The 14,122-nt window shown below is 40.4% G+C and overlaps 1 protein-coding gene across 1 annotated transcript; it reads left to right on the top strand.

The window, feature by feature from the left end:
• The first annotated feature begins 481 nt into the window (after positions 1–481).
• Positions 482–12,549, top strand: LOC113034391 (GTPase IMAP family member 8-like). Its single transcript, XM_026188913.1, has 3 exons — positions 482–500; positions 9,941–11,098; positions 11,222–12,549. The coding sequence occupies exons 1-3, from the start codon at positions 482–484 to the stop codon at positions 12,547–12,549; spliced, it is 2,505 nt and encodes an 834-aa protein (XP_026044698.1).
• The last annotated feature ends 1,573 nt before the right edge of the window (positions 12,550–14,122 follow it).

Below are 14,122 nucleotides of genomic sequence, written 5' to 3'. Positions count from 1 at the left end.
ATGAAAGGTTTCCATGAACAGCACCATGCACTTGACTTTCAAGCTGCATGTGTTTCTATAGCTTCAACGAGCTTGATACTTTTAATAGGATAGTGAGACACCCAGAGGACAGATCAGGAATAACATAGTTTTTTTATTTATTTATTTTTATTTTAGTTTTTAATATTTAAAAAAGAAATCTGCAACTTTTCAAAGGCATCATGCAAACCGGATTGGGGCATTCAGAAAATAAAACTTAGATATTTGTTTTAGATTTAACAAATCTAAAACAAAATTTCAGCCATGGATAACCACAGTCAAAATGAAATTCATATGCATGCATATGTGCAATTTATATGTAAATGCCTATATATATTATAACATGTTATGTTACCTAAATGGACCTAAGTGGATGTTATTTCAAATAGTGCATATTTCAAGGCAATGAGACTTCTGTATCTTCTGCCTGTAGTGTCTCTGATGTTTCCAGCTGATTGACACTATGGCAACTGCAGCATCTGGTGAGCAAATTCTATTACTCTGACTAAAATCCTGTCTCTTCGCACTGTTGATATAATTAGCATAGAGAGTATTTTTGTGGCCCAATGTTTACTAAATATATAACTTCACAATTTAATTTTTTTTTGTTTTTGCCATAACTACACGCTTAGAGAAGTCTGGAAAATGTATCACTTTCTATGTCTTGATGCATTCTCAATCATCCAGGTAAGTAAATCTCCAAAAGTTGATTTTGTTCATCTGGACGTAGCATTTTGTGGGAGAAACATTTCTTTTTTTTTTTTTTCTTTTTTTTTTTTTTTAAATGACATCAGAAACAGCAGTATGCGACATTACGTGATGGCAGAGCTTCAGTTCATCCTTTGTCATTTTTTTTTTTTTTTTTTTTTTTTTTTTTAAATGACATCAGAAACAGCAGTATGCGACATTACGTGATGGCAGAGCTTCAGTTCATCCTTTGTCATTTTTTTTTTTTTTTTTTTTTTTTTTTTTAATAAATAGGACAGGGGGAATGAATGAGAGAGAGAGGGGGAGAGAAAGAAAGAAAACCAAAGAGGAGAAGAGACGGTGAGAAGGGGGGGGAAGAGAGAGAAAAAAAAAAAAAAAAAAGAACTCCTGTATGGAGAAAAAAAAAAAAAAACAAACAAAAAAAACAAACAGAGGAGACAGCAAACAACAAAGAGCAACATAATAATAGAGAAAACAAAGCACCATCACAATAAACTAGCTAGTCATAGATATCAATATTTACTAAATGATAAACGATATTGTGCAGCACGCAAGATAGACAGCGCACAGTGTGCTTTGAGGCAGCAGCCAAGAAAGCTTTAGTCCGTGTCTGTGAATACCCATGTGTGCATACCTGTGTGGATCAGCATGCTTGCATTCCAAAGGTTTCTCCATGTAATGATCTGCTAGGGAGTGTGGGGGGGCCACAGCCCCGTCCTCCAGGGTGTGAAGCGGGTATGGAGGAGATCAAAACTCCAGACATCCAGAGGCCCCCAGAACACAAGAGACCATGGAAGACCAACAGAGGGGCAGCCACGCCACTGTCCCAGTAAGAGCTGAGGAGAGTCCCAGATGAGGGCTCGCCCAGCAGCCGCGGAGCAGAAGTCAGGGGGAGTTGCAGTGACGCGCCCGTGAGCTCCGCCGGCCCCCAGCTGCGCCTGAGTGACCGAGCCCTAGGCCGAGAGGCCGGGGGCACCCCACCTCCAAAGGGGCCCGAGCGAGCCCCAGGCCCCAGGCCCCGACAAGCGGCCGCCAAGGAGTGAGCCGGTGTGGGAGAAACATTTCGTCACTCATCCAGGTGACTTCTTCAGTCTCAGCTGACTGTACATTTCAAAGCCCTGATCAAAGAGATGTCATTATGGAGGCAGATGAAAACATTGTCTCGTACGACGTTACATCTCTCTTCATTTGCATCCCAGTCACTGAAGCGTTGGAGGTAGTTCGTAAGAGATTACAGGATGACCCCAACCTCAGCAACAGGACCAGTCTCAGCATCGACCAAGTGTGTTTGAACTGTGTCTTCATTCCACCTACTTCACATAAAAGGTCAGTACTACAGGCAGAAACATGGGTGTGCCGTGGGCTCCCCAGTTTCACCCATCGTGGCCAATTTGTACATGGAAAAAGTGGAAAAGAGGACTTTGCTATCCTACCCTGGAACACCACCGAGTCATAGGTTCAGGTATGTGGATGACACCTGGGTGAAAATCAAATCTCATGACGTTCCACATTTCACAGATCACATTAACTCGGTGGACCAACACATCAAATTCACCAGGGAGGATATGAAAAGGGGCAGGTTAGCCTTCTTAGACTGTGAGATTTCCATCAGTAATGGGGGACATCTAAAAGCTGACGTGTACCGTAAACCTACACATACGGATCAGTATCTAAGGTTTGACTCTCATCATCCACTGGAGCACAAACTGGGTGTCATCGGGACGCTACAACACAGAGCGAACATCATCCCCACAGACACAGCAGCCAGGTAGGCAGAAAAACATCAAGAAGGCCCTGAGTAAATGTGGTTATCACAGCTGGACTTTTGTCAAAGCTGGAAAGGCTCCTAAAGAAAGCTCCAGCCGATCCAGGAGAGAAGGACAACCGCTGCCTTAGCAAAAACCTGTAGTGATCCCGTACGTGTCAGGAGTATCGGAGCAGCTGAGACGCATTTTTTCTAAACACCGGGTCTCTGCGGCTTTTAAACCCCAAACACGCTGCGCCAAAAATTGGTCCACCCCAAGGATCGGGTCCCCGACACAAACAGAGTAACATAGTGTACGCTGTTAAGTGCAGGAGGATTGGCAGGATTTATACATCGGGGAAACCAAACAACCTCTGGCTACAGCACAGAAGAGCCACCTCGTCAGGCCAGGACTCTGCAGTCTATTCACACCTACAAGCCAGTGGACACTCTTTCAGTGATGAAGATGTAACATCCTGGACAGGGAGGAACGCTGGTTTGAGGGCGGAGTCAAGGAGGCCATTTACGTGAAAAGGGAAAGACCATCTCTAATGTAGAGTATAAATTGTTAAAATGTGGAGGATTTTTTTTGTTACAAAACTGCTTAAATCAAGAAACACAAAATGATGCTTGTGAAACTAAATGGTAAATGGCCTGTATTTGTATAGCGCTTTACTAGTCCCTAAGGATCCCAAAGCACTTTACACATTCAGTCATCCACCCATTCACACACTGGTGATGGCAGCTACATTGTAGCCACAGCCACCCTGGGGCGCACTGACAGAGGCGAGGCTGCCGAACACTGGCGCCACCGGGCCCTCTGACCACCACCAGTAGGCAACGGGTGAAGTGTCTTGCCCAAGGACACAACGACCGAGACATTTTGGATTAACTGAAGGCTTTTCAGGGAGTTTTTAGGACTTCCTGATAGAGATGGCACGATACCACTTTTTTATGTCCGATACCGATACCGATATCATAAATTTGGATATCTGCCGATACCGATATGAATCCGATATAGTGTTTTAATCAACAAAACTGTTTTTTAAAATATCTTGCTGCATTTTGCAAGTCTGCAAGTTCATACTCAAGTTTAAAACAACAACTACACTAAAGCTATTCTGTTATACCTGTATACAAAAAAAATATTTCATAGTTCAGCAACACTGATCAATCTAATAAACTTAGACCTACACCATCCTTCCTATTCTGGTATTTTAAAGAGTACTTAGCGTAAATATTAAGCAACCTAACTAATAGGGTTCCAACTCCCAGCAACAAAAATAAATAAATAAAAAATAGGGAACCACCCCTCACGCTCCACCTCATGATGCTTAATCGACGTAATCAACCTTAATTTGATGCAGTGTGAAAAAAAATGCACAGAAATCAATTATTTTTCAAGAAATATTAAATAGATTCAACATCTTTCTTCAACAAAATTGCAGACTGCACAGATGGTACCTTCCCAAAGGAAAAAGTACTATAGCTTACTAGGGTATATATATTAGACTTAATAGTCACTATATACAGTAATTGACTTCTATTCATTTTACATCAAATTAAAACTTTGGGTGTCAGATAATTATTTATTAAAAGCTAGACATTTTAAATGAGAATAAGAAAGAAAAGTATGTCTTTGTGCCCCCTTTTCCCTGTTCATGCCCTATCGGCCCCCCTGGCTAAACTTTGCTAGATCCGCCCCTGCACAGTTACCAGCGTCAGCTACGTAGAAAAAGATCCTCGAGTAGAAAGTAATAATAAATAAATTCTAACAACAGCTGATCAAGCTTAAACGTGCTGCTGTTGTTCAGCCGCTGGTTTCCTCTTTCTGGTGCAAAGTGGGCCAAAAACAATGAAGAGAGACGATCAGCTGATCATTGATCAGTTTCATGATTGAAGTAGCAGCAAGAAGAGGCAGTCGCTCCATATATCGCTTGTTAAGCTTAATGTGGGAATGCTTTACAAACATTCAGAGATGGACTTACACATTTGCTTTACTTCTCTCGGGGATAACTTTGTCGGAGATGAAATGCTGGGTTGCTAGCGAAGCTCCAAATGCTATCCAGACCACCGACAGGTCCCGCATGCCACAGCCGCTCTATCACGTGATGCATACTGCTCCGACGTGCTAACGTTCTGAGGTGAATTACGGTGTGTTGCAAGTTTTGTGAGGTGCTTTCGTGATATTTAATGGATCGGATTACATTTTTTATTTTTCTCCGATATCTGATCCAGTAATTTAGGTCAGTATCGGACCGATACCGATACGTAATATCGGATCAGTCCATCTCTACTTCCTGATAATAATGAATTACAGTCGTCCAGCCTGGAAGTAATAAATGCATGAACTAGTTTTTCAGCGTCACTCTGAGACAGGATATTTCTAACTTTAGAGATGTTGCACAAATGGAAGAAAGCAGTCTTACATATTTGTTTAATATGTTCTTGTTTTTTAAATGTATCTGTCTGTACATATGCATATTTAGATGGTTAAAATACTTTCACAAATGTATCATAAATTTCACAAATATTTGTCCGTTATTTGAAAGATTGAAGTGTTAAATTCAAATGTAATGCTATGGAAAAATATATAAAATGATTCGTATAAACTTTTTTTACATCAAATAATTATTATTATTGTTATTTAGGGCGATCGTGGCTCAAGAGTTGGCAGTTTGCCTTGTAATCAGAAGGTTGCCGGTTCGAGCCCCGGCTCGGACACTCAGTCGTTGTGTACTTGGGCAAGACACTTCACCTACCGCATACTGGTGATGGTCAGAGGGGAATTATAAAGTGGAATTGTAAAGCGCTTTGAGGGTCTCATAAAGCGCTATATGAATGCAATCCATTATTATTTAAGTTAACTGTATATTTCTGTACATTTAAGTATTATTATTCATATTGCCGCATTCATTGACCTTGTTTATAGGTAATTTCATTGTTTAATCAAATTAAATTGTTCCTAATTTGATGTTTAAAAGCACCTGAAAAAGGCAAAATCCCATGTAAAATTAGGGCAATAAATTGTATTTTCTTTTCTTTTTTTTTTCTTTTTTTTTTTTTTTTCTATTTTCATTACTGGAAATAACCGTATTTTTATGAGAAAGTTATTCTCTGTTATTTTAAGGTATTATTATGGCGCCCCAGCTGCTGGAATATTACTGTTTTTTTAAGATGTTTTTTCTAACAGTGCAGTTTGATCTGAATTAAGAAAGCCATTCCTCTGTAGATGATCTGTTAGCTGTTTGACAACTACTCTTTCAAGGATGTTTGATATAAAGGAAGGTTGGAGATCGGCCTATAATTAGCTAAGACTGCTGGGTCTAGAGATGCCTTTTGAGTAAAGGTTTAACTACAGCCAGCTTGAAGGCCTGTGGTATATTATGAGTAATTTTTTTCTCTAATGATAAAAAATTTATTTGTAAAGAAGTTCTCAACGAGAAGCCCCGGCTCAGGAGAGCCCGAGTGCCCTGGAGAGACTTTCCCTGCCGGATACACGATGGACGGGTGGCAGAACTGGAGGGTCATGTGCCTGGTGGGACTGTCGATCGAGGACGCTGAAGATATCTACCTATTCGGAACCATGATAACAGGGTTCTTGCTGATCGGAGCTGTCTTGGCACTGGCTTATTGGAGAAATAAGAGAGCGGAACCAGCTGTTCAAACCCCCCCAAGGCTGCCCGCTCTGTGACCTCTCACAACGACCGCAGCATGGTTAACACCTTGGAGACGCTTACAGCTGCCGTGAAGACTCAAAACAACACCATTGAACCTATGTTGGGATACATCAGAGAGAGGCCTGCTCAAAATGAGACCCTTGAGCGAAAGTTGGATCACATCTCAGAACGGATCACTGCAGTTGTGAGGTCTCAGAATCAAAAGAATGACAAGACCACGGAACAGAAGTTTGATACCATCATGGAGAGGCTCGCGGCTCTCCAACGGGAGATTGAGAGACCAGTGTCAGAGTGTTAAAGAACAGCTTGAAATTCTCCTGAGCTGCTCGCATAAAAGAAAAATCAACAACATCAACATGCGGACACCACGGCGCCAGCTGCACGGGCCCAAGGCTGGAGCCGAACAACAACTCCCTGATAATGACTGTGTGTTGACTATTCTTCCCATCCCATGCAAGGCCACCTGGGTTGGCTAGCAGACTGTTTACTTAGCCTGATAGGGTGAAGGACACTGTCTCAGCTGAACTATGGACACGCACACACATACACTTACACTGATCATTCACACATCCCCCGTCCCCTTCCAATGCCTTCGATGCTTGTTGCCTCCTGGGAACACGAGGCGGGTCTGAGCCCGCGCTGGAGAGACGGCGCAGTGGCAGGATGGCTGCTGTGTTCGCTTCAGATTACTCCTCATCCCCTACCCAACCCTGTTGCTGGTCACGTGCTCCAATTTGTTGTACTGTGGACATTTATGTGCTTTTCTGTGCGGAGGAGTTATTTTGTTTCCTGTTCTCATGCTGTCCTCCTGTAGCCCAGCATGAGTAGAGGTCTCTTTTTTTCCTCTTGTACTTTCCCATTGTAGTGTACATTTCAGTGTTTTTCTGTAATGCAACCGTTCTCTGACTTGTATCCCCATGTGATGTCTGTGTTGTGTGTGTATGGTCGGGGGGCGGGTTCATTCTACTGCAGGGCAACCTGCCACTGCATGTGGCGAATAAAATTTGAACTTGAACTTGAACTTGAAGTTCATGAAGTCATTACTAGTTAACGTTAAAGGGATGGTTGGCTCAACATTGCTCTGACTTTTTTTCAGCCTGGCTACAGTGCTGAAGAGAAACCTGGGGTTGTTATTGATTAGGAACTGTGTCTCCTTGGGTCCTACTGTAGCTGAATAAGTCTGTAATGGGAGTACTGATGGCTGCTTTAGAGTCTTGTATCAGACAGATTCTCAGGTTTTGGAAAGAAGCTCCGACACTGAACTGGATAGTGTGTACTGCATGTTTGATAAATATTATTCAATAACTTATTATACAAATTCCCTGCATACCTAACTCTGTGTCAGTGTCTATAAACTGTTTTTGTTCTGTGCTGTTTTGAGAATTGCAAGAAAAGTAGTAGGCTGTGCCTAAAGACCAGCAATGTTCAGATTACATGTAAATATTAGAGATGGCACGATACCACTTTTTTATAATAATAATAATAATAATAATAACTTTATTTATAAAGCGCTTTCAAACAAAGTGCTGTACAACTGTTTAAAACTAAAGAGATAAAAAAAAGCGATACATAGCAATACACGTAAAAGACACAATAGAAGTTAAAAACAGTAAGAATTTAAAAACTAAAAGCCATAGAATTAAGACTTGTAAGATAAGGTGAACAAATGTGTCTTCAGCTTAGTTTTAAAAACCTCCACGGAGCATGCCTGCCTAACATCTTGAGGGAGGGTGTTCCACAGAAACCGGGCACGAAAAGAAAAAGCACGCTCTCCAATTGTCTTTTTTCTGGCTCTAGGAACCTTTAGAAGGCCAGAGTCCTGAGATCGGAGAGCACGGGATGGAACGTAAAGATGTAAAAGGTCAGAGAGGTATGAAGGTGCCAGTCCATTTAAAGCCTTGTAGGTGAGCAGCAGGACCTTAAAATCTGCTCGAACCTGACAAGGTAGCCAATGCAGAGATCTCAGAACAGGGCTTATGTCCGATACCGATACCGATATCATAAATTTGGATATCTGCCGATACCGATATGAATCCGATATAGTGTTTTTTAATCAATAAAACGTTTTTTTAATATCTTGCTGCATTTTGTATAAGTTCATACTCAAGTTTAAATAAACAGCACTAAAGCTATTCTGTTATACCTGCATGTAAAAAATACACTGCGCCCAAAATATTTCATAGTTCAGCAAAACTGATCAATCTAATAAACGTAAACCTGCTCCATCCTCCCTATTCTGGTATTTTAAAGAGTACTTAGCAGAAATATTAAGCAACCTAACTAATAGAGTTGCAAACTCCCAGCAAAAAAAAATAGGGAACCACCCCCCACCCTCCACCTCATGATGCTTAATCGACGTAATCAACTTTAATTTGATGCAGTGTGAAAAAAAAATGCACAGAAATGAATTATTTTTCAAGAAATATTAAATAGATTCAACATCTTTCTTCAACAGAACTGCAGACTGCACAGATGGTACCTTCCCAAAGGAAAAAGTACTATAGCTTACTAGGGTATATATATATATTAGACTTAATAGTCACTATGTACAGTAATGGACTTCTATATATTTTACATCAGATTAAAACTTTGGTTATAAGATTCAGATAATTATTTATTAAAAGCTAGACATTTTAAATGAGAATAAGAAAGAAAAGTATGTCTTTGTGCCCCCTTTTCCCTGTTCATGCCCTATCGGCCCCCCTGGCTAAACTTTGCTAGATCCGCCCCTGCACAGTTACCAGCGTCAGCTACGTAGAAAAAGATCCTGGTGTAGAAAGTATTAAATACATTCTAACAGCAGCTGATCAAGCTTAAACGTGCTGCTGTTGTTCAGCCGCTGGTTTCCTCTTTCTGGTGCAAAGTGGGCCAAAAACAAAGAAGAGAGACGGACTCGCGACAGAAAAGCCGATCAGCTGATCATTAAGCAGTTTCACAATTGAAGTAGCAGCAAGAAGAGGCAGTCGCTTGTTAAGCTTAACGCAGGAATGCTTTACAGACATTCAGAGATGAACTTACACACTTGCTTTACTTCTCTCGGGGATAATTTCCTCGGAGATGAAATGCTGGTGAGGCTACAAATACACACAGCCGCTCTATCACGTGATGCATACTGCTGCGAGTGCTACGGTTATGAGCCGAGTTACGCCGTGTAGCAAGTTTTGTGAGGTGCTTTTTTGATATTTAATGGATCGGATTACATTTTTTGTTTCTCGCCGATATCCGATCCAGTAATTTGGGTCAGTATCGGACCGATACGTAATATCGGATCGGTCCATCTCTAGTAAATATGCCAGCTAATGCTGTTTAAATTTGTTCATCTTTATCTTCTCAGATACTCATCCTCCCCGGGGACGCAGCAGTAGCTTTGATTTCATTCCACCAGACTGTGAGTCAAACTGTGTTATTCTGGAGGTTGTGCTCTTTAGTTGATACACTATAGGAAACTGAAATGCCTGAATATATTTAATATGTGTTTAGCTGTCATTTCTAAACCTGAGTTGAAGGTTGTTCTGCTGGGGAACAGCTGTTAGGAGACATTTAAATCTTAAATCTGTTCAATTTAAATCTGTTGTGCCACCAGTTTCTCAGAAAAATCCACCACAACATCCTTCATATCCACTTTTCTGGATCAAGGAAATACCATTTTTATATTCAGCTGTATATGAACACAATTTACATCACACATAAGTAAATAAAATAATCACATCACATTTTAACCAAAGTATGAAAACACAGATGACGTCAGCCTCCGATGCATTTGTTTTACTTTTCTTTCTCTCTGTTCCAGTGTCTGATTTCAGGATTGTGTTGTTGGGGAAAAGTGAGGACAAGAAGACCAAACTTGGTAACATCATTACTGGTTGTGAAAGTTTTCAACACCAAAAACAATCCCTAAAAATGCAATGTGTGGCCTCCTGTGGAGAGTGGAGAGGAAAATCATTAAGAGTGGTGAAAACTCCCGACATGTTCGGTCTGTCTGAGGAAAAAATAAGCCGAGAAGTGAAGAGCTGTGTGAGTCTCTGTCCTCCTGGACCAAACGTTCTGCTGCTGTTAGTGAAACCTTCTGATTTCACTGAGGAGAACAGAGAAACTCTGAAGTTCATCTTGAGTTTGTTTGGTGAAGATTCCTTTAAACACTCCATTGCCGTCATAACCAACAGGGATGAAAATAGCAAATGTGTAAATGAACTCCTTAGAGAATGTGGAGGAAGACACTACAACATGTACAAAGGTAACTGTAGATCATTAATGAAGAAGGTTCAAAAGATGGTAAATGAATCCAGTGAACCTCCCCGGCAGAAACGAGAACCATCTTTAAACCTGGTTCTGTGTGGGAGGAGAGGAGCAGGGAAGACGTCAGCAGCCAAGGCCATTTTAGGTCAGACTGAGCTTCATTCAGCCTCCAACTCATCAGAGTGTGTTAAACATCAGGGAGAGGTGTGTGGACGTTGGGTTTCCCTGGTGGAGCTGCCTGCCTTGTATGGAAAACCTCAGGAGGCAGTGATGGAGGAATCACTCAGGTGTATCTCCCTCTGTGATCCTGAGGGTGTCCATGCCTTCATCCTGGTCCTACCTGCAGGTCACCTCACTGATGAAGACAAGGAAGAGTTGAAGACCATCCAGAACACATTCAGCTCTCGAGTCAATGACTTCACCATGATTCTGTTCACTGTATTGTCAGATTTTACAGATCCAGCTGTTCTTAGCTTTCTAAAAGAAAACAAGGAAATCCAGGAACTCTGTGAGAGCTGTGGGGGACGGTATTTTGTTCTCAACATGAAGGACAAACAGAAGATCCCAGAATTGTTGGAGACTGCAGAAAAGATGAAACTGCGTAAAGATAAAGCAAGCTCCTATACAAAAGAAACTTTTGGAAATGCCACAATAGCTCAAGTTATAACTGCTCAGAAGGAGAATAAAGCACTAAAAGCTGAACTTAAATCCTGTAAGTACACTTAGACTAAATACCTGTTTATGCCATATATAATGATTCACTTATATTATAATGTTCTGTTTTTTCTTTCTTCTTTAAAACTAGCTTCTAAATCCAGCTGTTCTTATTTTGTAGATGAGGATAAACAGAGCAGAGACCCTCTCAGGATTGTGCTGATTGGGAAGACGGGTAGTGGAAAGAGCTCTACAGGAAATGTCATTCTAGGAAGAAAGGTCTTTGAAGCCAAAGCAATCCAGATGTCACTCACCAAACGCTGTCAGAAAGCACATGCTGAAGTGGACGGTCGTCCTGTTGCTGTGGTCGACACTCCTGGACTGTTTGACTCAACTTTGTCTCATGATGAAGTTCATAAGGAGTTGGTGAAATGCATCAGCCTCCTGGCTCCAGGACCACATGTCTTCCTTTTGGTGATGCAAATTGGCAGATTCACACCAGAAGAGAAGGAGACACTCGAACTGATCAAGAAATTCTTTGGAAAAGATTCTGAGAAGTTCACCATCTTTCTCTTCACAGGAGGAGATACACTGGAACATGAAGAGCAGTCCATTGAAGAGTACATTGAAAAGGGGTGTGATGATTATTTTAAGAAGCTGATCTTGGACTGTGGAGGAAGATACCATGTGTTCAATAACCATGATAAAAAAAGCCAAACACAAATCAATGAGCTGATAACAAAGATTGACACCATGGTGAAAGAAAATGGAGGCAGCTGCTTCACCAATGAGATGCTGCAGGAGGCTGAAGCAGCGATACAGAAACAACAGGAGACAATCCTGAAAGAGAACGAAGAAGCGATGAAGAGAGAAATGCAGGAGCTTGAAAGAAAACAAGAGGAAGAAATAAAGACAGAAACTGTAAATGACACAGAACTGACAGAAAAACAACTTCGTGAAATGAAGGGGAAGATTAAAAAAGATGATCCACAGAGAAAGAAAGAAAATGAAATGAGAGAAGAAGAGGAGAGGAAAAAGAAAGAGGAGGAAAAACTTCAACAAAAGAAATGGGAACAAGAACGGGAAGCTTTGGAGGAACGAATCAGGTCACCAACGAACAGGCCGGCAACTGATCAGAAACTGGAACAGATTAGAAAAGAAATGGAAGAAAAACGCAAATCCTGGGAGAAGGAAAGAAAGGAGTGGTGGGAAAAACGGCATGAAGAAAATGAACAGAGACGTCAAGAGGAAGAAAGGAGACATAAAAAGCTTCAAGAAGAGTATAAACAAGAGAGGAGAAAATATAAAATGAGGAAAAAACTATACAAAAAAGAGAAAAAAGAATTAGAGGTAAAGTACAAGAGAGAGATGGAAGACATTAAGAGGAAATATGAAGAGGAAGCGAGAAGAAAAGCTGAAGAATTCAGTGAATTCATAAAGAAATACAGCGGAGCTGTTCCTTTACAACCAGCAGCTGAAGACTTTCCTAAAACCTGCGCGATCCTGTAACAATCCTCTGTAACTGGAAACACACACTGACACGAGGAGACTAAAAAACCGATGATGATTTATGAATAGTTAAGTTGGGTCATTATTTTGATGTAGATGAGCTAATCATTAATTATTAGGAAACGATGCAGCTTTTATTTTTATTTCCTCTGCTTTTCTCTCTATATTACAAAAAATGTTTTGTTTCTTTTACATTCATGAAGCAGATTTAACCAAATTATATCATAACTTTTTTTTAAAAAACCATAAAGTCAGACGCTTTATTTTCCCTTCGTGAGTTTAATTTTTGTTGTTCTGTTGTGTAAATGTCCATCACTCTCGTTAAGTGTATGTGATCATGATTTAAACTTTATATTCTGCTGTTTATCTCACACAGAGCTAGTACATTCATTGATTTGTCATTTAAACCGAATGTTAAATACCTGTACATGTGAAAATATGATGATATTATTATTTTCTGCATCATTTGTGTTTTTATTTTTGTATTAGATGTAAAAAGAGAATCAACAACTTTAATTACTATTTTTGCAGGATCTGTGATAACGTGGTTTTAAAAAATAAATTCTTTGATCTCTAATAAATTCTTACATTATATTAATGAACATTATCACTTTAGGAAACAGAAGAAAATGTCTCATCTGAGCTATTTCAGAACGTTTCTCTTGTTTATTTTGTTTCTGTTAGCTCAGGGTTTCCTTCATAGAGGAATTGTTGCTGACCAAAAAGAGGTTTTAAGAAGTCAGTTTGACTTTTTTTTTTTTTTTTTTAACTTTGGTTTCTTTGTTTATTTACAGGTTTTAAAAAATGCATATTTTGAATGTGAGATGATAAAAACTCAGTTTTGTCTCTTTTTTGCATGAGTGTAATCATCTACCAAAGCCTCACTCTGAGCCACAAAAACCTCGTCATTTTAAGTTGTTCATATAAAACCTTCAGTGAATATATATATATAAGAATCAGGGTTATGAACTTTTTCATATATTCCCTTCCATTGTATACAGACTGGTCTGTATTGGCCAAGACAACATTGGCTTGGAAAAAGCTCGAAGAGGAGACGAGCAATAGCAGTAACACAAGGCCGAGGCTTACTTGTAACAAATAGAAATACATACTTTCAGTCACAGCCGCTCATCCAAATATTCCTTTCAAGAAACTCTAAGGATGCTGTACTGCACTGGATATCCTGTGATATCCAGTGAGCAGCACTTCTCTGGGTGAAAATGCCTTGTTGATGTCAGAGGACAATGGCCAGATTACCTCAAGCTGATAGGAAGGCAACAGGAACTCAAATACCATAAACAGTAAATCCTCTTTTATACATGTCACTCATATTACGGTAGTCTGAGTTTCACCTGGACACCTGCTCTTTTTCCTCTCCTCCTCCGTGATTTGCGTGGATCCAGAAAAGCACCACTGATGACACCTGACGAAGATCCAGATACCGGTGATCGAAAATACCATCACAGAAGGATGAGGTATCTTGACCCAACATAGAGGATTGGATGGATAACAGCGTCAGGCAATCATAGAGTAGGGCAGCCAACACATCAGCGACAAAAAGCGAAAGCAAAAA

This window comes from Astatotilapia calliptera, chromosome 12 (genome assembly GCF_900246225.1).
Source record: "Astatotilapia calliptera chromosome 12, fAstCal1.2, whole genome shotgun sequence".
NCBI lineage: Eukaryota > Metazoa > Chordata > Actinopteri > Cichliformes > Cichlidae > Astatotilapia > Astatotilapia calliptera.
The sequence above is the reverse complement of the archived record's forward strand: the minus strand, read 5'-3'. Positions and strand labels throughout refer to the sequence as shown.

Excerpts from the sequence above, each read along its gene's own strand:
- LOC113034391 (XM_026188913.1), top strand. Across the intron at positions 11,099-11,221 it reads AAAAGCTGAACTTAAATCCT|ATGAGGATAAACAGAGCAGA; the intron begins GTAAGTACACTT and ends CTTATTTTGTAG.